At 42.2% G+C, this 27,193-nt stretch overlaps 1 protein-coding gene across 1 annotated transcript in view; it reads left to right on the top strand.

Moving 5' to 3' along the window:
- Window positions 1–26,124, top strand: part of PARD6G (par-6 family cell polarity regulator gamma) — a 106,064-nt gene extending 79,940 nt beyond the window's left edge. The window contains exon 3 of the mRNA XM_073331840.1: window positions 23,832–26,124. Coding sequence (XP_073187941.1) covers window positions 23,832–24,691 — 860 coding nt within the window. The 3' untranslated portion in view covers window positions 24,692–26,124. The remainder of the gene's footprint in view (window positions 1–23,831) is intronic.
- Window positions 26,125–27,193: the final 1,069 nt, after the last annotated feature.

Raw genomic sequence — 27,193 nt, 5'->3', positions numbered from 1 at the left:
TGCCTGCCAGGGTAGACACATCAGCATCATTCTTAACACGCATCCTAGAGGAAGGATGGCTCAAGCCTGCGGCTTGGGAGACCTGGGTTCATTTTTCAGCTCTGCTCACTTCATGTGTGAGCTTTGGCAGTTACTGAACCTCTCTGTGCCTCAGTTCTCCATCTGTAAAAAGAGGTAATAATACTTCCCTACCTTATAGGGGTGTTGGGAGGATATTAAAGACTGTGCGGTGCTTTGAGATCTACTGATGAAGAGCAAAATGTAAGAGCTAGCTATTAATATTATATTGCCATGTTTTCTGGATAACTTTAGAGGTGAGGGGTTGCTGAACTCTGACAGAACTCTGCAGTAGTTATAAATTTGTTCTACTTAATATCTAGTATTTTCCTAAGGCATTTGCTTTCAAAGGCATTTAGATGTCTGCTGTCCAACTTCTGTGGATTTCCAGCATTCTAACCCACATATTAGGGTGGAAATAACATTTGAGTTGAAGTTTCATAATCTGGTCTTTTAAGTTGTAAATTTTCAATGAGCAAAACTTGTTTAAGCTGGTAAATGGAGCTGCCACTTTGCCTGTTCGTGATTATTTCCTTCTAGCCGTCACCATTGGCTTGCACATTCCTACCAAGATAGGTAAATTGACTCACTTCTTGTATTCGCAAAAAGAAAAGGAGTACTTGTGGCACCTTAGAGACTAACACATTTATCTGAGCATAAGCTTTCGTGAGCTAAAACCCACTTCATCGGTGAGCTGTAGCTCACGAAAGCTTATGCTCAGATAAATGTGTTAGTCTCTAAGGTGCCACAAGTCCTCCTTTTTCTTTTTGTGAATACAGACTAACACTGCTGCTACTCTGAAATCTTCTTGTATTCATTTGCCTTCTGAAATAATGCCTCCAAAATAGCAGTCCTTCTATTTTACCTCAATGCTAACATTTAAGTGTCATTTGATGGTTATGATAGGAGTCCTAACTGGGCAGAGACTAAAGGTGACATACCTATCTCCAGTAACTCTAGCCACTAGCCCCTGTGTGTGTGTTTTATATCCGATGGAGTTGGCAGAGCTGGGCCTCTGTTTAGGAAACTTGCTTATTCTGTTCTGTAGTTTTTGGGAGGGTTTTTTGATCTCCAGCTGCTATAGAAAGCTCTCATTGTGAAGGAATTATGGCTGACTCCTCAATGTGAGGAGTCTCCAACCCAGTATCCTCCCACAGTTTGTCAGACTAACAATGTGATGTTCATTCTGTGCATAGTACTGGAGAGGGAGTGCTGGGAGCTATTGACTAACATTATTACAGGGCTAGGAATCTCCTCCTCACTTCCTGTGGGCTGTGTAATACAAGGGCATGTTTTAATCAAATGCAAAAATCCAAAATTAACTAAAGAGCAGAGCTCAGCTAAAATAGTTTCCAAGTCATGTGGGGAGGTAGTAGATGTGAAGTCTGGCATGTTTATGTTACAGTGGCCTTTGACTGATCTGACTGGAGAAGCATAAAAACAGGACATCAGTGCTTTCCAAAGGACTGAAGAGTTTTCTCCCAGCGTAAATATGCCCCCCAAATATTTTCAGAATCTATGCTCTGTGAAGCAGAGCCATGCAGGTGTTCAAAAAACTTCAGGAGTTCCTAGAATCAGGATTTTCTAGATTCATTCTGTAAAACTTTCTTGTCCAGACAAGCAGATAAGTCATAGCTGGAGCCTTTTCTTTTTTGTTTTCTTATTTAAAAGTGCAGTCTTCGTGTTTGACATGTAAATGCAGTGTTAATAGTTTAAAATGTTTCCTTTCGACTGAGCCCAGCTTTTGCATTGCCCTGGCCAAAGGCCAGACCCATTTAAAATGAACTGACAGAACAAAGAGACACTTTTCTATTGGAGCTTTAACAGGAAGCTCTAGATGCTATGATGTACCCATCCAGAAGAAAAACTGGACAGATGCAGATATTTACAGGGGATTAGTGTGTAAAAATTAATAAGGATTTTATCTACAAGCAAATGGAGGCCCAGAAAACTCTTCTCCCTATCTTTCTTTTTCCCATTGCAGCTGTCTGGATTTACATGTTGTTGGCTCCCCCAGCCAAGGGCAAGTGTTTTGGTAGCTTTTTAAGAGACTGGTTTTACAGGTTTTTATGCTGTCTTCATCTGTTGCTCAAGATGGGAGGAAGTGCCCAGAGTAGGGCAACCTCTGCACATCTTGGAACAATCCAGTTCATTTCTGAAAGTCATCTGACACCCAAAGGGAGTGTCTAAACTTCAATTTTTAGTTGTGTTTTAACATATGATAACTACACTACACAAAATACTTCTCCTCGGACACGCAGAAGCAAATGTTTGTCTCAGGCATACTAGACTATATTATCATGTTAATTAATATGTTAAGTAATGTATGTTAAAACACCACTAAAAAGTCAAGCATATATATATTCTTAATATTTTAAAAGGAGAAATGAGTTGCAGGATACACTAACTTTGGTGTTTCTTAAGCTCATTTTGCTGAAGGTAGGTGTGTAATTAGACAAAATATCTTGCATCTGTCACCATTTGGCTTCCACTGTGGGGAATTTAGCATGGAATTAGTAATGCTGCCTTATTTAATAAAGATCTTTGCAGTTCCTGATTATTGTCAGACAATATTTAGAAAGTGAGGTTAAGACAGACATGGCAAAGAACACTGGCTTTGTCTGAAGGGAATAAAATTTTTGTTGATGGTTTTTTTTTGTGGGGGGGGAGGAGAGGGATGGGAGGATAGAAACTTACACGTTCACAGAAGGACCCACAAGGTAGAAAGTTGAAGAGGAAGGGGAGAAAGTAGTGAAGACCTGAAATTACCAATAGGAGTTGAAGACCTGTGGGATATATCTACGCTTCAATTAAACACTTGTGGCTGGCCTGTGTCAGCTGACTCAGGCTCACAGGGTTTGAGTACTGTGCTGTAAAATTGTGGTGTAGACATTTGGGCTGAGCTGGAGCCAGGTCTCTGGGATCCTCCCCAGCTCATGGAGTACCAGAGCTTAGGCTCCAGCCTGAGCCCGAACATCTATATAGCAATTTTACAATCCCGCAGCTGAAGTCCTGTGAGCCTGAGTCAGACCAGGCTGACACGGGCCAGCTGCGGGTGTTTAATTGCTCTGTAGCCATATCCTTAGACCAGGACGTAACTGTATACTGAAATTTGTCTGAATTAAGTTTTGTCAGTAGTGCTTACCTTTTTTTAATTTTAGATACTTTGATTGTGAGGATTCAGGAAATTTGTCAGTGACATTCTATATCCTCAGTACTACATTGCCTTTAAAACCCCACAGTCCTCTCCATTATTCAAAGCTATTGGATCTCAGACAGTCACTTGTGTATTCTTCAGTTTTCAGCTAATTTATCTGTTACAATACAAACTTAATCCCTGGTGCCCAGTAAATAATTTTTTTTTCAGCACTTGGAGATCTACGTATGTAAAGCGCTACATAAGATGATTATCCCCCTGGTGTCAGCTGTGCTTCTTTACAGTGACTCCTTACAGAGTTTACCATAGTATAAATCATTTACTTTTCACCCAAAATCTATACATTTTGTGGTTTGGCTGGACTTTCCCCCGCAACCCCCCTCCATTGTGATGAAGAGGCAGCAGTGTCTCCGTATAGTCTGTGTACTTACCTTGAATAGATGGATCTGTTTGTCAATGGGCATTATATAGTCTTTGGAGACACTTTTAAGTTATTATATTTTTCCTTACCAGTATGGTGATCCCCAGCATAAAGAGTTCATTTATAGCCAATTTTGGGGACTTAAAGTATTGTCTCCCTTGGGATAGAAGAGGCATGAAGACTGAAATAGAATTTCTGGTGACAAGAATTCCAGGTATGCCTGAGCCCTTGTCAAAGCCATGCAACCCTGGGATCTCCTTTTTATTCTTTCTTCATAGCTACAGTAACCCAGTGCATTGGACAAAAGCGAATATCAAATTTAGAGAAAGGGTGAAGTCCAGTTTCTCCATTTGGCTCAGTCAGGCCGTCTTAGGGTATGTCTACACTGCAAAGAAAAACCTGCCGCTGGCCTGTGCCAGCTGACTCACGCTTGCGGGGTTTGGGCTGCAGGGCTGTTCCATTGCAGTGTGGACTTCTGGGTTTGAGCTGGAGCCTGAGCTCTTGAACCCTGTGAGATGGGAGGGTCCCAGAGTCCAGGCTCCAGCTCCAGCCCAGAAGTCTCCACAGCAATAAAACAGCCCGAGTCAGCTGGCACAGGCCAGCTGTGGGTGTCTAGTTGCTGTGTAGACATACACCCTCAATGTCTTTTTGACAGACACCTAGACTCCCTTGGTTACGGACTGTTTTGTTGTGGTACAGAGCCTAGCTCAATGAATCCCTGACCTTTGACTGGGGATTCTAGGTACTACCTCAATAGATATAAGCAAGTGACCTGAACAACAGCAAGTAGCTTGGGGCTCCAATGGATTCTCACTCTTGGGGAGAATGCACTACTGTAGAGGTACCAAGTATTTGTTAGTGAAACTGTTGAACTTTTGCATAGCAATCCTTGCTGAATCATTGAATATATACTATGGAAACAGTTCTTAAATTAGGAAACACAGATGCTTTTTAAACCTATAGTTTGCAACTTGCCGGGACATAGAAGCACTTGATTAGAAAACTGTCTATACTTTCTGGACCAATATGCTTTTTCTAAGCTCAGGCTCTGGATTAACAATAGGAGATAGCATTAGATCCTTGCCTAGATATATGAATGCAATGTCTGTTGTACAAAACGAAGGAAAATATACATATAAAACTGGAGACAGGTCAGAACCCTTTCCATTAGCCTAGTGTATTGACTCTGCAGCCTTTAGATAAAGCTCTGAACGTTTTCTAGAGAGCCTACATCAGAGCTTGAAAAGACCACTTGTCTGCTCATCCAGAAAAGTGGAAAATGTAAACAAGTGAGTGGTGAGCCATGTAGCCAGTGGGACTACTCTGAGAGTTGTTCAGGAGAACTGTAATCTCGGGTTTTCTAAAAATTTTCCTAAAGTATGTGGAACTCCTGAAAGATGGGCAAAGAGCAGTTTAGATGGCAAATTTTGAAATGGCCTGTTGTCCCTTGGAAGATAAACCGGAAGGTTGTGGGGAATGAAGAGAAGTGCCTGGATATGCTCTAAGCACAAAATATCCACAGCAGCTGTACCGCAGATCAATGAGTGTGACTGTAGCAGTTGTGGGGAGTTCGAAAAATCATAGTCTCGCATGTGCAGTACCAGTCATCTATCCTCAAAGTGCTCAGATACTACGATGGGTGCCAACATAAGCAGATGATGCTGCTGCAGATGCTTTCTAAAAGAGACCCTTTCATCTCCAGTATCAAAATCTTAGAGTAATCATTCAGACAATATTGGCATATCTCACCCACCTAGTATGAGATTTGATCATTCTGCTAGATTAGCACAAATTTTATGTAGAAATGACACAAAATCCAAAGAGCTGAACTGGGTGAGGAGTTAGAAAGCTCTCTGTACGTAAAGAAATAACTTTTTGTGAATAATCTGAAAGGATATTGCTATTCTAATGTTTTGAAAGTAGTTAAACATTTTTTACTTTGTTCCCAGCTCCAGGACCCAAGGGAGTGTTCATTATAAGAGGAGTGCTGCTTTATTTAAAAGGAGAAAAAATTGCACTTGAGCCTTCTGTGAAACTCCTTAGGAAAAGACGGGTGTGTTTCTGATGCCTCCCCTTTATGCACAAGACCCCTCATATGCATCAGTTGTCATAGCAAAGGATAAGAGTAGTACTTTGCAACTTGTCAGTCACATCCCTTAGGAGGTGACAAGTCATAAATACATTTAGGGATGGGGAGACACTAGCAGCTTCTGTGTGGAAATATTTTATTAAACATGTTTAAAGAAAAACACTTCTGAAATGGGCATACGAGTGTATCATGCAGCTTCCACCTACATCCAGCAGGATTTCAATTTTACACACACACGGCTAGGTCGTGCCTGGTCCCTAATGCAGAGATGTGAGAGGTACTCATGCAACGAACTGTCCCCTGCACTGTTCATGAAGTTTAGGTACCATTTCAGTCTCTGGAGACAGAATGCCTACTGGAGCTCCCCAGTACACAGGGAGCGTGTACCTGCGGCTACATCCCTTTACTGGGTGCAGCATGATCTTCTAGGCTAAGGGGGTGATGGTGGAGGTGTCATGGCCCTGCCTCGTCCTCCTCCAATTTGAGGAACTAAAGAGAGTGCAATCCAGTGCTCCCCCTGAAGTGGGAGGGCTCCACACTGCCTCCATCACAGGGCTGTGCCTCTCGAGGAATAATTGAGCCCTGAAAATAAAAAAATCTATTTTTATACGACTGTATTTAGTCAGGAAGAGATTCATTTCTCATTAAGTAAATGAGTTCTTCAGTAGCTTTAGAATATGACACCAGTAAAGTCAGTCAGGACCATCTGATTTCCTCTGCTGCGTGAAACAAAAGTTGCACCCCAAAAAAAGAAATTTCTGCCTGTGAGAGGAATACACATCCTCTTCAGGGGAGAGACCCACGAGAACTAGCCTTGGATTTGGTGGCACCAAACCCACTTTACAAAAAATGTTAATACCCCTCCTGAAAGCACTCCTGCTTCTCTTGCGGTTTAAATAAGTGGCGCATTGATCAGCAATAGAACTTCTCTGTGGTCCTCGGACTTCGCCTAAGTCCTCCAGGCATCCCCCAGGAGTCCCCCTGTTTCTTTGGTCCTCAGCATTCTTTCCTCCTCTGCTGGTTTTCCCACGCTCTACACACCTGTTTTCAAGGCACTGGATCCTACCAACTATCCTCCTAACTCCGGATGACTGGGTATGACTCCCTCTTGGAACTTATCAGTGCCACTCCTTATTCTGCCTGAGGGGTTGTTCTTGAATGATTCTGGGCACTCCCACCAGCCTTTGTAATGCTGTCATCCGGGGAGCCAAGGGATTGGAAATGGAATTTGTCTCCTGTAAGTCACTGCAGTGTGTTCCTGTTTGCTTATGATAAATGAATCAAAACCTTTCTGCCAGTTTGGAGTGCAGTGCTATTTATCCTCTGGTGTGCAGGTGGAAGGGTTAGCCTGCCAGTTTAAAAGGCCTATAGTATCCTGAACAGCAACGGCATAGAACTGATTAGAGAGACGATACAGCTGTGCAGACCCATTAGGCTAGAAGGCTGACCCATGACAAGTGTTTATTTTGTGACTAATTTAATTTCAGCCGGCAAAGTTTGGGAGGCTCCCAAAGGTCAGGACTTGAGAGAAGAATGCTGTAATTAATGTTTTATGCCACACTTATTTTGAAACCTTTTAATTCTGAGATAAGGGGTATGTAAACAATGTAAATGTTGGGTGTTTCTTTCAGATATGGTGCTTCTTTGCACAATAGTTAAAATTGACCAAACCATTATTGGAAACATATCTGTTCTATAGTGTTGGTATTCTTTACAGAGAGAGAAAATAAAATGTAAAATGTGGCATTAAAGATGTCTTTTACAACCACCTGAAAATGTGTCTTATCCTGAAAAGAGGTGAGGCTTGGTTTTAGAAGCTGTAATCTTGCATGTTTAAAAGGAAAACTGCAGTTTATCTTTTTAAAGTATTAATTGATTCGTTAGATACAAATGTCCAATTTTTTAATGTATAGATAGTGTTTTCTCTAAATCGGTAACTACTGAAGGAACAGGAAGCTGCGATCTTGCCTGTCTGAACTAGCTCATGATGAATGAAGCATTACTCAGTAGAGGAATGCACCAGAGAGGCTGGTAGCTTTCCGTGCTAAGAGAAATACTGTTTACCAGAACCTCTCTTTAACACTGGTTTAGTGTGTCTGTCTCTGGTACTTATGTGGGGCCCCGCTACCATGGTATCTGAGCACCTCACAATCCTTAATCCTCACAACACCTTTTTAGGTAGGGAAGAACTATTATGTCCATTTTATGGATGAGGAGCTGAGGCACAGAAGGGCCAAGTGACTTGCCTGAGGTCACGCAGGGAGAGGACTTAATCTTGGTCTCCCAAGACCTAAGTTAGTGCCCTACCCACTGGAGCAGCCTTTCTTTGTAAATATCACATTCTACACAAACTTTACTAGTAAATAACAGAACTTTAAAACATCTGTGAAAGTCTATAACTTTTCTCATCCATTTATCTATGGGTTAGCACTTTGTGACAAATTATGGAGCCCAGTCCCACAAAGTAAAAATCTACTTGAGATGGATCATGTTGCGAATGGATATTGAGGGAGACTCACCATCTGGAAGGATTGGGCCTGATATTGGCATGCTGCTCTTCCTCCTGACAAGTACCACTACAATGGCAGCTCTCACTGAGATGAACCTTTGCAGTTCTGGGAAAAGTTGAAAAGATTAAAAGAAGGGGAAAAGGTCCACTTTTAACTTTTTCATGTAGATGTCTGTAGAAAAATTGTACTGATTCATTCCAATACTGTCTCTTTGAGGCAGTTTAAACCTCTGCAGAGGACTGTAAATCCTCTTCAAATGAGCTACCTTTTTTTCCTCTCCCTGCTTCCTATGCTGTTCAATGCCCTTCTACTCCCCTTGCAAATCTTGAATTGCTTCTTTAAAATCCCTCTGATATTAATAAATCCTATTATCTTGTTTTTCTCCCAGATCAGCCTTCTCCAAGGAGTAAAAGTTCCCTGTTTGAGTATAAATTAAGAAAGATGCCTTCCCTCGAGATCATGGAATGATGTCAGATATCACAATTAATTATTCCAACAGTACCCTGGCAGCACCTACCAATCCTGTTTACCCTTCTTATTGTTATCTTCCAAACTTCAGAATTGTTGTTACAAGTATTTGCTGCTGTTTGTAAACACTGGGGAAAACAATATTATTTACCTCTCACAAAATCTTAATTGTAGCTTTTAAAACAAAAGGTAATGCAGGATGTTCGTTCACAAAAGGGACACTGATGTAGTTCACTGTGTCATTAATACAGAGGGTTCACATTTTTGTTACAACTGGAGCTGGTTGTAGGGAACCATTAAAGTTTGATCCCTCCTTTAGCTTTGCTTCACAGCATAGTAATACCATCCTCTCTCACTCTTTTTCTTCAAAAGCGTAGATTCTTATAGAAATGCAGCACTTGTATGTGTCCAGATGGAGATAAAATGGTACGTCTGTTGATGGGTTTTTTACCATATATTTGTGTTCCAGATCAAGACTCAGTGGGAGACGTAGAATAATTAAAGGTGGGACTAGATGAGAGCTACAGTTTCCATATTGACTATTTACACACTGAAAAGAGATTGCTCTTAATTATAGGTCTGGTGGTTTGTTTTTTTAATGCACCTTGATTTGAAATTGATGACTACAAGTCTACCCTGCTCTCCCTTCAATTCCATCAACTATGTGGGATGTATTTTTTTTTTTCCTTCTGGAATGTCAGTGGGCCGCCTGCATTCAGAGTACTATGGAATTTCATTTGTCAGGCTCTGGCCAGCTGGAGAGCTGCCTGCAGCTGTGATTCTCCCTGCCCTACAACTGGTACCAGTCAGGTGTCAGTTCCGTGCTGCTGAGTGTGGGAACCCTGCTGCTCTCGCTAACCAGGTGACTGATTCCCCCAAAGCAATCAGCTTGTTGCACTGGCTGTGTCCGTTGTGAATGAAGTAACAAATTTGTGAAGGCTGTATTTGGAGAGGTGAGGAGAAATATAACCTCTTGAAACTTTCCATTTTCCTGGCAGGAATAATGCTTTTATTTAGAAAATACTTTCTCTGCTTCAGTTGTTGCAACCTAGAGTTGTCTGACAAAATGGTCTTATATGGGCCATCTTACAGCCATAAAAAGAGAATGGTTGTTACTGACTGTAATAAACATTTTACATCAGCAGAGAACGTAGGAGCTGCCATACTGGGTTAGACCAGGGCCCATCTTGCTCAGTATCCTGTCTCTGACAGTGGCCCATACCAGAGTTTCAGGGGGTGTGTGCAGAGCAGGGCAATTATGGAATGATCTGTCCTGTCATAGAAGATTAGGGTTGGAAGAGACCTCAGGAGGTCATCTAGTCCAATCCCCTGCTCAAAAGCAGGACCAACACCAACTAAATCATCCTAGCCAAGGCTTTGTCAAGCCAGGCCTTAAAAACCTCTAAGGAAACCATCTTTCACACCCAGCTTCTGGTAGAGGGTTAGGATCATTCCAAATATAGGGTTGCATCCCTGACCATCTTAGCTAATAGTCATTGATGGCTCTATCCTCTATGAACTTATCCAGTTCTTTTTTGAACCCAGTTATAGTTTTGACCATCACAACATCCCATGGCAATGAGTTCCACATGTTAGTTGTGCTTTGTTTGGAAAAAGTACTTTCTCTTGTTTGTATTAAACCTGTTGCCTATTAAGTTCATCAAGTGATCCCTGGTTCTGGTGTTGTGGGAAAGGGTAAATAATTTTATAGACTTCTATAATACCTTCCCTTAGTCATCTCTTTTGTAAACTGAATAGTCTTAATCTTTTTAATGTCTCCTCGTATGGAAGCCATTCCATACATTTAATCATCTTTGCCCACCTCTGAAACTTTTCCAGTTCCACCATATCCTTTTTGAGATGGGGTGACCAGAATTGGACACAGTATTCAAGGTTTGGATGCACCATGGATTTTGAAAGTGGCATTAAGATTTTTTGTCTTGTTAGGAAAGGGATTAAAAAAAATTCCTAACATTCTTTTTGACTATTGCTGCTCACTGAGTGGAAGTTTTCAGAGAACTATCTACAGTGACTCGTAGATCTCCTTCTTGGATGGAAACCGCTAATTTAGACTCCATCATTGTATATGTGTAGTTGGGATTATTTTTTCCCCTGTGCATTACTTTGCACTTATCATTGAAGTGTGGAATCCAGGCCAGGGAAAGACCCCTTTGAATTCAAAATTAATACCAACCAACTCTTGTATCTTTGCTTCATAAAAAGATAGCAAAAACTGCAAGAAGAGAGAGAAACCTAAACAGAAGCTGCTTTCTGGACAAATATTTATCCAATGAGAAAATGTCTTCTTACAACTGGAGAGAATAGACTGCATAAAATCATTTTTTGCACACCTCTGACAGCTGGGTGTGAGCACTCATTGAGAGGAGGTATTGCATAGTGTCCACTCTGCTGGCCACCTGCCTCTCCAGATAGCAAATTTAAATTAGGGATCAAATACCTCCTCTTGCCTAGGGAGTCCCAAACTGCTGGGCTGGAGGAGTGTTTGCAGCCATTGGGCTCTGCAAGTAAGGAAGGCTTGAGAAGTCGAAGACTAGGGACCTACCTGGCAGCATCCTTTTCATAGTCCCCAAACCTCCAATTTCATGGGGCAAGCTAATTCAACTTAATCAGCCTGTGGCCATACTCTTAACAGCCCCTGAGGAGTGGTGTGTACAGGGGCAGTCAGGGACCAGAAGTCTGAAGAAGCACAGGGCCCTGCATGCAGCAGCAAACAGGGTTATTCAGTAGGCAGAAGAGTGGCACCTGGTGGCTAGCAGCACCAACAGCAGGCAGCCCAGCCAGAACTTGTAACCAAGAAAATTCTCAAGCAGTCTTGTGAAATTATTAATATCACAGTTGTTGCTGATGCTGAAAAGGAAGAGAAGCCTTGAGGCTAACAGAGTTATAGTTACATTTTTGTCTTCTATAGCTTGGTAGGCCAAGAAGCAAAATGATGGCCATGCTGAAGAAAGACTAGAATGCTCCACAGGGCTTGAGGGGGGGTGGGGGAGAGAGACATGCACTACTTGTGGCTTGTCAGATTTTTAAACTCTACAAACACGTTAATGTCCATTTCATGTTTTGAAAGGTGAATAAATCCTTTTTAATATTGCATCACCATGACAGGTTGTCTTTAACAGAAACTGCTGCTGACCCGAATCAGCAGTAGGGGCTACCAGCCATACTGTTCAAGTATAAAGTTTCCCCTTTCTGTTGTCATTCTACACAGTAGAACATGCGTAGTGAAGGATTTGCAGTTGTTGTTACTACTAAAACACATTGGTTTTCAATTTTTATCCTATAAAATGTAAGATGTGTTGAGATTGGGAGCGTATAAGAGAAACGCAAGAATTTCCACACACTCTCCTGTGATTTGTTTCGGTTTTATTAACTTAATGAGATTGTATTTGTGTTTTGTCCTGTTCTTTGTTTGAAAACTCCTCTGTGTGGGGCACAGCTAAAACAGCCAGGTTACTCCTTCAGCTGAAAAATAGGACTCCATGCTGTCCAGTTTCTTTGAACACCTGGTACAGTATTATCAAAGGGAAAAAATTGAGAAGTTACTTTAAATAGAACAGTAAGTACAACCAGTTCTTCATCAAACCATAAACTTAGAACAGCTCCTCTGGGGCTTACTGGGGAATGATTTTTATTTATTTATTTATTTATGTTTAACTTCAGCATAATAATTAAAAGGTTCATTTGAACACTAGCTTAATCTTTTTTCCCCCCTAATTACTCATTCATGACTGATCTAGTTCCAGGAACTTACCTAACCCTTTCACCTCATGTCTGTTTCCTTTTAATCCTTTTGAATGCTATCTGTACCAGATCTCATTTGGCTGAAGATGTTTCTCCTGCCAACCTCTGTGTTGCTTGATCATGTCACAGTACTCTTGCTCTCATTCTGTAGAGTTTAGGGTGCAAGTGTACCTAAATGTGTTTAAAAACAACATTGTCAGTGTATTTACATAAACCACATTATGGTAAAATATACTAGTGTTTGTAGATGGTGTATAGGAGGGCTGAAGGGGTAAACATAATGTCTCCCGCAAACTCTTCTAGGACCTCTGCTTATTTTAACATTCAGTAATGGAGATCTATTGGATTGAGGGGCAACCCATTGCTATTAATGAGTCATTGGCCTCATTCCCAAGCTGCTTGAAGTGCTGCTCTCCCTAGTGGAAGTAATTTTGTCTTTGAAGTACTTTCCAGAGCTGTCAACTAATGTTCCACAGTTCCCAGAGGAAATAATAAGCCAAGAGTATGCACACTCTGAAAATGTAGAGTCTAAAATGAACTGTTCCTATAGGAGACTGGCAGTCGGCTTCTCTGTGGAATTCAGCTTGTTTATATAATCTTATCTGGCTAAGCTTTGGTATTCAGCCTGGCAGGCAGTTCCTATGGAAAGCAGCTGTCCAAGCAATGGGAGTGGTGCTCCTGGTGTTGCTTCAGAAGGTCTGTAATTTCTTGTTTCATGTAAATTAAGGAAATACAATATTTTTTTGGCTAAAACCAGATGTTCTAAGCAGTTTTCTTCTCCCTTACAAATAGCTATTTAAATATGCTCCCCTGTGATACATTTATTTATTTTTTTGTGAATTGATTACATGACTCCAGGGTAATATTCCCAATGGCCACTAGGAAGGTAAATATTTATGTTCTGTAAGCAGTCAGCCTGAGGCAGAATACAAATTTGTTACAGGAGTAACTAATGGGTACCACGGGTATTTGCGCACTTGCTGTATTTTGGGATGATGCTTTCCTTGCTAAAAATTTATTTTTAGCTTGAAGTCATTGACGAAATTTAGAAGCTATGCCGGAAAAAGTTTCCGGACTTGGGAGTGAGCTGTCCTACCAAGTTTCAATATTGTGGGACAAGAAGAGGTAGTTCCACCAACGTAAACAAATCCTGGTAATCTCAAATGCCTGAGGAAGGGTGCTGCTGTGCAAGGCTCTCTCTTCACTAATAAAAAGAAGTCTTCATTTTAACAATGAGATAAGTCTCACTATTAAAAAAAAAGGTCTCACTATATTGTTAAATGAGGAGGCAGACAAAAATATTCCAAGTGTTTGTCCAACAGGCTGCTCAGTAATGGAATTTTTCACAAAATGCACTAAAAGTAAATGCCTTATGGGAAAGAGGAACAGTAACAGTAGGTGTCTACAAAAAAAATTCGAAGGTATTTCTGTATGTGCAGCATTATGTTGGGAAGTTAGATGGGATGGAACTGACAAGGTCAGGAGCCCTTCTTTTTGACATTTAAAAATTTTACAGGAAATAAAATTGTCAGCATAGTTTAAAACTCATGTCTGAGTCTTCTGTAGTTCAGTGATAGCAGTGTGATCCGTCAGATCATGGACACTTGTCTTAACAATCTGTAAGCACTGCATTTTATGCTTGACAGAGCTTTAAGCATTCTCTTTGTAATACTTCATTAAGAAATCGATTCAGTGTTCAGATTCAGCACCCAGAAGTCTAGTTCAGGGACTCTCAAAATTCATTGCACCGCAATGCCCTTCTGACAACAACAAATTACTAAAAAAAAAAAAACAGGAGCACTTGTGGCACCTTAGAGACTAACAAATTTATTAGAGCATAATCTTTCGTGGGCTACAGCCCACTTCATCGGATACATAGAATGGAACGTATAGTAAGAAGATACGCACACACTTGCACGCGCACACACACACACACTCTAACAGGGTCAGGCCAGATCGCTACAGGAGAGTGATAGGCAGATATATTAGCCCCAGGTTAAGTAGGTCCCTTTTCCCTGGGTAAGGTAACAGGGAAGGTTCCAGAACAACCAGGAACTGTCTGGAAACAATTAAGGCAGATGGGCTGATTAGAACACCTGCAGCCAATCAAGAAGCTGCTAGAATCAATTAAGACAGGCAGGCTAATCAGGGCACCTGGGTTTTAAAAAGGAGCTCACTTCAGTTTGTGGTGCATGCAAGGAGCTGGGAGCAGGAGGCGCAAGAAGCTGAGAGTGAGAAGGTGTACTGCTGGAAGACTGAGAAGTACAAGTTTTTTCATGCAGTTGATAGATTTCCACTCCATACGGCTAAATGCAGTGCTTTGCATAATGACAGGTTTCAGAGTAACAGCAGTGTTAGTCTGTATTCGCAAAAAGATGAAGTGAGCTGTAGCTCACGAAAGCTTATGCTTAAATAAATTGGTTAGTCTCTAAGGTGCCACAAGTACTCCTTTTCTTTTTGAGAAGTACAAGTATCCTCAGACATCAGGAAGAAGGTCCTGTGGTGAGGATACAGAAGGTGTTGGGAGGAGGCCATGGGGAAGTAGCCCAGGGAGTTGTAGCTGTCACACAGCTGTTACAGGAGCCACTGTAGACAGCTGCAATCCACTGGGCCCTGGACTGGAACCCGAAGTAGAGGGCAGGTCCAGGTTCCCGACTCCCTACTTGATACTGGAGGAGTTGACCTGGACTGTGGGTTCCACCAGAAGGGAAGGTCTCTGGCCTGTTCCCCAATCCACTAGGTGGATCAGCAGACACTGCGGGGATTATTTTTCTTCTTTTTCCCCATGCTGGCCAGTGATGAGGCTAACTGAGTGAACGGCAGATTTGAGCCATGAAGGTGGCCAAACTGAGGGCTGCTGTGAATCTCTGAGGCGAGCAAATCCGCCAATAAGCACAGGACCCACCAGAGGAGGAACTTTGTCACAATACATACAGATAAGTTGGAAGTTGCCACACACACTGTGAGAGGCTAATTAGTTAAGATGAGCTATTATCAGCAGGAAAAAAAAACTTTTATAGTGATAATCAAGATGGCCCATTTAGACAGTTGACAAGAAGGTGTGAGGATACTTAAGGAAATAAGATTCAATATGTGTAATGACCCAGCCACTCCCAGTCTCTATTCAAACCCAAGTTAATGGTATCTAGTGTGCATGTTAATTCAAGCTCAGCAGTTTCTCGTTGGAGTCTGTTTTTGAAGCTTTTCTGTTGCAAAATTGCCACCCTTAATCTTTCACTGAGTGGCCAGAGAGGTTGAAGTGTTCTCCTACCGATTTTTGAATGTTATGATTCCTGATGTCAGATTTGTGTCCATTTATTCTTTTGTGTAGAGACTGTCCAGTTTGACCAATGTACGTGGCAGAGGGGCATTGCTGGCACATGATGGCATATATCACATTAGTAGATGTGCAGGTGAACGAGCCCCTGATGGCGTGGCTAATGTGATTAGGTCCTATGATGGTGTCACTTGAATAAATATGTGGACAGCGTTGGTATCAGGCTTTGTTGCAAGGATAGGTTCCTAGGTTAGTGTTTTTGTTGTGTGGTGGGTGATTGCTGGTGAGTATTTGCTTCAGATTGTGGGGCTGTCTGTAAGTGAGGACTGGACCTGTGAGAGTGAGGGATCATTTTTCAGGATAGGTTGTAAATCTTTAAAAAAATTACTACACGACCTCAAGAAGGGGGACTGAAGCCTGAGCCTGCATGAACCTGCTGCTCCGAGGTGGGGGTGGGGCGGGCAAAGCCTGAGCCCCACCACCACAAGCAGGGGGTCCCAAAGCCAAAGCCCCAAGGCTTCATCCCTGGGCAGGGGGGCCTGTAAACTGAGCCCTGCTGCCCTCGGTTGTGGGGCTTGGGCTTCAGTTTGGCTCTGGGTCCCAGCCAATCTAACGCCAGCCCTGGGGTCACAACCCACAGTTTGAGAACCGCTGGTCTAGTTCTTCCTTCCTGTCACCTGTGAATAGCATCAGTCACACTTTAATTCTTTACACTGTGGCAGGGGTCACATTTTTTCTTATTTATGTAATCTGACTTTCACTGAAATACAGGACCTCTGGACAGTGTTCCCAGCATTGTGCAGAAGTTTGCAGAAACACTGACATCTTTGACCCACAGAGGGATCAATTTTATTCCACATCAGAATGATTAAGCAGGATGGAGAATTCTGCCAGCTTGCCTTGTGTGGAATATTACAAGTTTTCACACAGTAATTGTTCATCCCCATTAAGAACCAGTAATCAAACATGATCCACTCCATTAAGTAAAATGGAATTACTGTACTTCCTGAAATTTTATGATGAAGAAACTCCAAGAACTTATTCACTACTATATTATTAACCCCTGTTAACTGTGTACCTGTGTAATTAGTGCAGTGTCACAGACAATTTGACTTTTGAACAGTTTTTGTTGCTGACTTTCAGTAATAAACCACAGTTTGACAGAGACTTGCACACTAGGGCAAACTGGAAAAGAGAGAACTTTTATATGCAAAGTAACTTACTTAGCCAATAAGTACTCTCCTCCTCCTCTACCTTCACCACAGGGTTTCTGTTCCATCCTGCACTTGTGTGATTTACCTCATTCTGTCGTCATGGAAACTGATGTCACATTTCAATGGAACTACTTCCCTGTAGGATGAAGCAAGAATATTCCCTCTTTGCAGTACAGAGATCAATTGTTGCATGTATAGTTGTTGGCGAGTGAGCAGGGCATCCCAGCAAAAGCTGTGTCATCACCCATCATGTATTTTGTATTTGAGCTCTTCTAGAAAACTTTAATTTTAATCTCTCTCTCTCTCTCCAAAGTCAAGTGGCTGCCTTAGTTCCTGGGGCTTTGGAGTGACAACACTTGGTAATAACATCCAGAAATTAAACTTGAGTTCTCTAGAAATGAAAATGATATGGTCTTAAAAACTAATATTGCATGACTGGCCAGGGCTTAAAACTACTGCTTGACATTACCAGAAAAATGGAAATCCCATTGTGTCGATGAGACGTTGGATTGGTTTCTAGTGCAAGCTGGTCATGAAATACTAACCCCCTAAAACAGTCAGTGGACCTGCACTGAATGTAGCCTGTGTGATTTGCAATGTAATGCCTACTTCTGTCTGATCCATGTTTGGAGGAAAAGAAAAACCATTTCTGTGGTAGGTTCTCTTTTAATTAAAAAAGGTAGCTGTATAAAGCTGCTCAGAGGTTAGGAATGTGGGCAGTCATCTCAGAAGATGGATTAGTAGGCTGAGAGCATGTGAGAAGGTCAAAAGAGCAAAACAAATTCAAGTTTCTGTCTTCCCCCTCCCCCATGGTTGTGGAACTAAAGGTACTTGTTGCATGGATATCATGACTATACATGTTGGGATATCTGTGTCTTCGTATACTCTTCTTTAGTTGTGGCATTCATATTACCTCAAAACAATCTTGCAAATTGTCATGTTAATCAATCCATACACTGTATACTCCAGTGGTTCTCAGCCTGTGGCCCACGGGCCACTTGTGGCACAGTCAGCACAGAACTGCAGCCCATGTGACATCCTCATGGCCATACAGGTAATACTGGATGCAGGCCACATATAGATAAATAGGTTGAGAACCACTGGTCTAATCACTGATGTGTAAAGAAAATTAAGGTATCAGACTCTTCTTAGCTAACTGGACGAGTAGAATTTTGCAAGTCTGCCTTGCAGTATTAAAACGGAGTGATTTTGAAAAGAATCATAGAATATCAGGGTTGGAAGGGACCTCAGGAGGTCATCTAGTCCAACCCCCTGCTCAAAGCAGGACCAATCCCCAATTAAATCATCCCAGCCAGGGCTTTGTCAAGCCTGACCTTAAAAACTTCCAAGGAAGGAGATTCTACCACCTCCCTAGGTAACCCATTTCAGTGTTTCACCACCCTCCTAGTGAAAAAGTTTTTCCTAATATCCAACCTAAACCTCCCCCATTGCAACTTGAGACCATTACTCCTTGTCCTGTCCTCTTCTACCACTGAGAATAGTCTAGAACCATCCTCTCTGGAACCACCTCTCAGGTAGTTGAAAGCAGCTATCAAATCCCCCCTCATTCTTCTCTTCTGCAGACTAAACAATCTCAGTTCCCTCAGCCTCTCCTCATAAGTCATGTGTTCCAGACCCCTAATCATTTTTGTTGCCCTTCGCTGGACTCTCTACAATTTATCCACATCCTTCTTGTAGTGTGGGGCCCAAAACTGGATACAGTACTCCAGATGAGGCCTCACCAATGTCGAATAGAGGGGGACGATCATGTACCTCGATCTGCTCGCTATGCCCCTACTTATACATCCCAAAATGCCATTGGCCTTCTTGGCAACAAGGGCACACTGCTGACTCATATCCAGCTTCTCGTCCACTGTCACCCCTAGGTCCTTTTCCGCAGAACTGCTGCCTAGCCATTCGGTCCCTAGTCTGTAGCTGTGCATTGGGTTCTTCCATCCTGAGTGCAGGACCCTGCACTTATCCTTATTGAACCTCATCAGATTTCTTTTGGTCCAATCCTCCAATTTGTCTAGGTCCCTCTGTATCCTATCCCTGCCCTCCAGCGTATCTACCACTCCTCCCAGTTTAGTATCATCTGCAAATTTGCTGAGAGTGCAATCCACACCATCCTCCAGATCATTTATGAAGATATTGAACAAAACCGGCCCCAGGACCGACCCCTGGGGCACTCCACTTGACACCAGCTGCCAACTAGACATGGAGCCATTGATCACTACCCGTTGACCCCGACAATCTAGCCAACTTTCTACCCACCTTACAGTGCATTCATCCAGCCCACACTTCTTTAACTTGCTGACAAGAATACTGTGGGAGACCGTGTCAAAAGCTTTGCTAAAGTCAAGAAACAATACATCCACTGCTTTCCCTTCATCCACAAAACCAGTAATCTCATCATAGAAGGCGATTAGATTAGTCAGGCATGACCTTCCCTTGGTGAATCCATGCTGACTGTTCCTGATCACTTTCCTCTCATGTAAGTGCTTCAGGATTGATTCTTTGAGGACCTGCTCCATGATTTTTCCGGGGACTGAGGTTAGGCTGACTGGCCTGTAGTTCCCAGGATCCTCCTTCTTCCCTTTTTTAAAGATTAGCACTATGTTAGCCTTTTTCCAGTCATCTGGGACTTCCCCCGTTCTCCACGAGTTTTCAGAGATAATGGCCAATGGCTCTGCAATCACAGCCGCCAATTCCTTTAGCACTCTCGGATGCAACTCGTCCGGCCCCATGGACTTGTGCATGTCCAGCTTTTCTAAATAGTCCCTAACCACCTCTTTCTCCACAGAGGGCTGGCCACCTATTCCGCATGTTGTGATGCTCAGCACAGCAGTCTGGGAGCTGACCTTGTTCGTGAAGTCAGAGGCAAAAAAAGCATTGAGCACATTCGCTTTTTCCACATCCTCTGTCACTAGGTTGCCTCCCTCATTCATTAAGGGGCCCACACTTTCCTTGGCTTTCTTCTTGTTGCCAACATACCTGAAGAAACCCTTCTTGTTACTCTTGACATCTCTTGCTAGCTGCAGCTCCAGGTGCGATTTGGCCCTCCTGATTTCATTCCTACATGCCCGAGCAATATTTTTATACTCTTCCCTGGTCATATGTCCAACCTTCCACTTCTTGTAAGCTTCTTTTTTATGTTTAAGATCCGCTAGGATTTCACCGTTAAGCCAAGCTGGTCGCCTGCCATATTTACTATTCTTTCGACACATCAGGATGATTTGTCCCTGTAACCTCAACAGGGATTCCTTGAAATACAGCCAGCTCTCCTGGACTCCTTTCCCCTTCATGTTAGTCCCCCAGGGGATCCTACCCATCTGTTCCCTGAGGGAGTCGAAGTCTGCTTTCCTGAAGTCCAGGGTCCGTATCCTGCTGCTTACCTTTCTTCCCTGTGTCAGGATCCTGAACTCAACCAACTCATGGTCATTGCCTCCCAGATTCCCATCCACTTTTGCTTCCCCCACTGATTCTTCCCAGTTTGTGAGCAGCAGGTCAAGAAAAGCTCCCCCCCTAGTTGGCTCCTCTAGCACTTGCACCAGGAAATTGTCCCCTACGCTTTCCAAAAACTTCCTGGATTGTCTATGCACCGCTGTATTGCTCTCCCAGCAGATATCAGGATGATTAAAGTCGCCCATGAGAACCAGGGCGTGCAATCTAGTAGCTTCTGCGAGCTGCCGGAAGAAAGCCTCATCCACCTCATCCCCCTGGTCTGGTGGTCTATAGCAGACTCCCACCACTACATCACTCTTGTTGCTCACACTTCTAAACTTAATCCAGAGACACTCAGGTTTTTCTGCAGTTTCGTACCGGAGCTCTGAGCAGTCATACTGCTCCTTTACATACAGTGCTACTCCCCCACCTTTTCTGCCCTGCCTGTCCTTCCTGAACAGTTTATAACCATCCATGACAGTACTCCAGTCATGTGAGTTATCCCACCAAGTCTCTGTTATTCCAATCACGTCATAATTCCTTGACATCACCAGGACCTCCAGTTCACCCTGCTTGTTTCCAAGGCTTTGTGCATTCGTATATAAGCACTTGAGATAACCTGCTGATCGCCCCTCATCCTCAGTATGAGGCAGGAGCCCTCCCCTCACAGACATTGCTGCCTGTGCTTCCTCCCGGTATCCCGCTTTCCCACTTACCTCAGGGCTTTGGTCTCCTTCCCCCGGTGAACCTAGTTTAAAGCCCTCCTCACTAGGTTAGCCAGCCTGCTCGCAAAGATGCTCTTCCCTCTCTTCGTAAGGTGGAGCCCGTCTCTGCCCAGCACTCCTCCTTCATGGAACACCATCCCATGGTCAAAGAATCCAAAGCCTTCTCTCCGACACCACCTGCGTAGCCATTCGTTGACTTCCATGATTCGATGGTCCCTACCCAGGCCTTTTCCTTCCACGGGGAGGATGGACGAGAACACCACTTGCGCCTCAAACTCCTTTATCCTTCTTCCCAGAGCCACGTAGTCCACAGTGATCCGCTCAAGGTCGTTCTTGGCAGTATCATTGGTGCCCACGTGGAGAAGCAGGAAGGGGTAGCGATCCGAGGGCTTGATGAGTCTCGGCAGTCTCTCCGTCACATCGCAAATCATTACTTCTCACCATTTATATTGTGTCGGTATTTTGAGGGAGTGAGTGGAAGGTTAGGGACTCTGACTAGTGTAGTTTTATTGCAATATGGGCAAAGTGTAACAGAATCTCTTTCTGGTTCTCATGAACTAGCATAATGCGGGGATGGTTCTAACACTGCTGAGGGAAGTTCTAAATTAAACTGGTTTTCATGTATTTTAAATATAAATTAAAACATTACTATTTAATCTTGGGTTTCACCAAAATCTGTACAGTTTAGTCATTTAAGCTTTCATTGTTTTTCATTAAAGTAAAATACAGTGCTGCTACCACAATGCTTTAGTTATGGTTGAGGAAGAACTTCTGATTTTAAATCTCTTCCACCCACCCCCTCTCCCTCAAGCACTGCTAACAATTTTACCAGCAAGGTGCAGTTGGGGGGAGACAAGTGTCGACTTTTGAGGTGGGGCTTGGTAGTGAGAGTCTATGCTTGTCATTACGGTCTACATCAAATTTCTTCAGTTTGCAAGAAGTTTATAGTGAGCCCTGGAAACTTTCTGGGATCTGAAGTCAATCTGAGGTCTTTCTGGCTCATGAATGCTCACCAGTGATGGAAATTTAATTGACAATTCTGTCAATGAGGGAAGCAGAAAAGTCTAATTTCTGCTACCAAAAATTTCTTTTAGCATTATCCTGGCTGTGGCCACTTCCTGGCAATGTTTCAGACTTTTATATTTGGATATTTTAAACATTTCAGTATTAACTTTGCCAGTGTACACTGATTTGGGGGGGGGGGGAAGGGTTGTGCCTATCGTATGGGTTGGCTCTGGAGTAGTTATGATGCCACAGCATGGTGCATGCTAAGGTAATATAGCAGAGCAGCTGGTGTGGCTTTGAGGGACCTGTAATGAAAGAGAACAGGGACAAGCTTTAAATTTCGCACACCTGCCCAAGAGGTGCCCCTTGCACTGGAGATATTCTTGAGGGGGAGAACCCTACAGCTACTTTGTGGCCACTTTGTGCTAACATAGTCAGTGCAAATGGGGTGTAGGGCAACAGAGAATTTGGACATTAATGGGGTGTTCTATGCAACTAGAAGAAAATTACCATAAATGCTGCTTCTCTGACCAAGAACTCCATTTTCCTTTAACAGCTAGATAACTTAGTCTTCAAGTTATACTATCAGGATGATTTTAAATTATCTTCTAATTATTCATCATATAAATCTCCATAATCCTCTTGAAAAACTGATCAAAAAGGATTAGGCATTAAGCATTTCTGTAACATTTGAGTCTAAACTTTGTTTTTTTCCAACACTTTTGGAGTCCAGCAGAGAGAGATACCACTTCTCAAATACACATTGATACACCCAAACCCTTTGTGCTGTGGGAGGGAAAGAATGAAAATATTAGTCTCACTGTTTACCACTTGTGTATCTTTAGAGGCTTGTCTTCCAACAGTAGAATTAATCAACACTTTATTAATACTTATGTCTGAAGTGCTAGCCCTCTTGAACTTCTGATGAAAGATCTCTCCAATGAATGTATGTTTTATGTTAATATATGATACCATATTTGTATTGGGAACTAGGGATAAGAATTTTAGGTACATCTGTTATTCTGTGGTGGTTGGAGCATTTCTTAGAGTCACCACATGAACTCTTTTCATAGAATATATAACTCCCATAACCTCACATGTTTATGCATCTCATTGCTGATTGGAATCAGTCACACGCATTCTTGGGATAAAACTCTGCAAAGAGAATTTAACCACTTTTTTAAAATGTACACACAACACGCTCTTCACACAGAGGAACACTCATTCCAGGTACCAACACAAACGTACAAATCTGTAGCCTGGACATAAAATACTCCAAGATTAAGATTTCAGAGTTAGTCATGTGTGGATAATTTGCATATGGATGTCTGGTATTTGCACACCTGAGATGTATGCATAAAATACAAGTCCCTATCACTGAAAATCTGTCCGTAAGAGTAGAACCGTGTGTCAGACTTGCAATAGCAAGTATTCTCAGGTTAGAAAAAATAGATGAGACCAAACATCTGATATCTTGCAAAATATGATTGTGATTGGAAGTATTAATAGTAATTCAGTGAATTGTCTGAGTGAAGTGGTAACAAACAAAATTAAATGAGATTTTTAGCTAAGCAGCGGACTTCATTGGCATTCATATATTGGGAGAGACACTTCACTGAACCAGATTTGCTTATTAGATGCACCTTCCAGATTGACCTATAATCCATAAAATTGATATATAACAGTAGCTTCTCTTTTCCAGATGAAGTGGACTACAGTAACTTTGGGACCAACACGCTAACCAGGAAAAAGAAGGCTCTGGTGACTCTCCGCAACGACAACCTTCGCAGGCGTCCCCACATTAATATCAGCATGCCTCATGATTTTAGACCAGTGTCTTCCATCATTGATGTGGACATTCTTCCTGAAACGCACAGAAGAGTGAGGCTCTATCGACACGGGTGTGAGAAACCATTAGGATTTTACATCCGTGATGGGACCAGTGTGAGAGTAACTCCTCATGGACTGGAAAAAGTACCTGGTATTTTCATCTCTCGTATGGTTCCTGGTGGCTTAGCAGAGAGCACAGGATTGCTGGCTGTTAATGATGAGGTCCTGGAAGTTAATGGCATTGAAGTGGCTGGGAAAACTCTTGACCAAGTAACGGACATGATGATCGCCAACAGCCACAATCTTATTATCACTGTGAAGCCAGCAAACCAAAGGAACAATATTATCCGAAGCAGTAGGATGTCTGGCAGCTCAGGCCAGTCCACAGATAGCACAGCTAGTCACCACAGCTTGCCTTCTTCACACATGCTGCAAAACTTCCACCCTGATGAGATGGAGAGTGATGAGGAAGCTGACATTGTCATTGAGGGTGGTCTGGACCCGCAGCACATTCCCAAATTGCACAGCTTCCCCACTAGTAGTCTCTCCCGAATCAATGGCAGCAGTCTTAGCCACAGACTTCAGAGAGACCTGGCTCTCAACAGTAACTCTGGCCGAGAAAGCAACGGTAACATCCACAAAATACTAAGCTCCTTAAAAACTGATCCCCGACATAGTTTGGTTATCCCCAGAGGAGGCATTGAAGAGGATGGAACCGTGATTACACTTTAGTGGCAGTTCCTGTACTTAGTGTTTTCAGTCTTAAATGCCAATTGGAACAAATTGGACTCTTGCAACCCCTGACGCACAGAATGAGAGAAGCTACATTCGTATAGACCCCATGGGTGTGAAAAATGTTACTTTCTAGGAAACATGGTTTTGGGGATTAGACATAAAACTGTTACTGCAAATTCTGAAAAATAGTATAAATGTATAGTTTGTCCCAGTTTTAAAATGAGAGAGCAAATGGAAGCACCAAATCTAAAATTACTTTCAGTTGACACAAACTTCAGAAAAAATCCCACGGGCTAGGAAACGGCTCTTTTGGGTTCGCGTGGATTTTGAGAATAGTAACGGACATGTCAGTTTGGAGTGGGGTCTTTTTTTTAAACTGGTCAGAGAAAAACACAGTTTTCTCTTAAAATATTAAAAGTTCATGACAATTGATCAGTCCTCCTATTATTACATACTGGTCTTCCATTAACTTTTGTTTACACAGATTATTTGCCGTGTTATGTCTAATCTGGACAAACTCTATATAAAGTAGCCATTTCCTACTCTGGTGGTAGCAATGTTGGGGAAGCGCTGCATTTACACTTTCCAAACAAAACTTTGACCAAATGAGATGAGATGTGTATATATGTGTAATTTTTTTTAAAAAGTCTAAGAAAGAGTCATAGAGGAGGATGTTGATACCATCATTCCTTTTAGATCAGCACCACCTGCTGGTCAGTGGCAGTACTGTCTGAATTATAACATTTTTGTATATTAGGTTACTGTATGTGAAAAGGAAAATAGATTTACCTAGAGGAATTTTAACTGACTCCAGCACCATCATGTGAAAAGCGCATTATTTTTTAAAAATATTTATTAGTCACTAAAATTGGTAATTTTCTTGTCTGTTTTCATCATCTCCATCTCTTGGTAACATAAGTAGTATGAATTTAGAGAACACAAGCCAGAAGGGTAACAAAATATGAATGACTTAAATACATATTACCACCATGTCTTAGACTACATCACTGATGGAAAGAGCTTTTTGCTGTGTTTTAGGGGCAACTTGAATCCACAAAGACTTTAGCTGCAAAAGGCTGCCTGTCTACAGTTCACTATTTGAAGGATACTGGCTGACTTCCTAGCCTATCTCTGAACAGTTTGTTCAATATTTCAGACACTGATGCATCAGAGCGGAATCTGCCATGTTGTGTAGGGATTTAAGAGCTACTAACTTGGGAGTCAATACCTGGACTTATTACCCAAAGGAAACCATTTTGCACCCAATTGTTTCTCATCTCCAGAAAATGCCACAAATTGTTAAAATGGTCTAATCTAAAATATTTTTTGATATCTTCAACAGTTTAAGGAACAAATATAATTATCTTACAATGTATTTTTCTACTTTTAGCTGTCATTTTCTTTTTTTTTTAACTTTGTAGTATTGTGTATTAAAGCTTTTCTGTTTTTTTTTAATGTGGTGGAATGGGTATTTCTTTTAATATTACACTGGGTTTGAAAACTTGGACCACTTAGGTTTTAACAAGGTGCAGTTCTGGACTTGGAAGGTGTATGTGGATTCTCACTCTAATTTTTAAAAATACAAATGAGCAACTGTTACTTTATTAACACAATGTTACACTGTTCTCTGCCAGATATGCTTGAGGACATTGAATTAAATCTGTAATTTTTTGGATAGTTTAAAGCTTCTTTAATGTTTTTTTTAACATTCTCTCCTGTTTGCTGTGTCAGTTTGAGAGATGTGTACCAATTTTGGTCAGGTCAGCAAGAATGGAACATTGATCCTGTGACAACCATCTCTTTCAATGACTTTATTTGTATGCTGGCAGAGGTAGCCATATTTTAGCTGACGGATATTGGTGCAGTAGACAGTTTCCTCACTGTACCATTGTATGTTTCAGTCACCAGACCAGTTTATCAGTACAAAAGTAGTTTTATTTAAAGGTATACTGTGCTCTGAGTAAGAGGGTTCTGTCTGGCTGAAGTTTTATTTTCTCCAGCGAATAATGGCAAGTTGAGCAATGTGACTAGTCATGGATTACAAATTGGGATCGCTCTTTGCGTGGCTTTCAATTTAAATGTCATCAACACTGGGGCTGGCACGTACTCTAGTAACTTGCACTGCACCCTTCTTTCCTCCCCCTTCCTACATCTATCAGTAGAAAAGTTTGACTCTTCAGTCATGTCAAACCAGTTGGACTCTAGTTTCTGGTCACACTTGTGTTGTGTTGGGGGGACGTTTGTTACTCTGTTCCTCAGTGGACCCTCTGTGCTCATGTGTCCACAGCAGACTGTTCTGATTTCTGTTGGGTTGGGTTTTCCCTCAGAGATGACCTTTCCTTTATTGAGGGATGCCACTGTTGCAGTTCTGATTCCCCTGGAAGGAGAGTAGTTTGCTCTGTCATCCACAGGTCTGTTTTCAAGTCACATATTTTCCCTAGAGAAATGGGATTGCTCTGACTTCCCAGAAAACACCTACGACACTTATGTCTTATATGA

This window comes from Lepidochelys kempii, chromosome 2, assembly GCF_965140285.1.
Source record: "Lepidochelys kempii isolate rLepKem1 chromosome 2, rLepKem1.hap1, whole genome shotgun sequence".
Classification (NCBI taxonomy): Eukaryota; Metazoa; Chordata; order Testudines; family Cheloniidae; genus Lepidochelys; species Lepidochelys kempii.
Note: the sequence above shows the minus strand (reverse complement) of the source record. Positions and strands in the feature narration are given on the sequence as shown.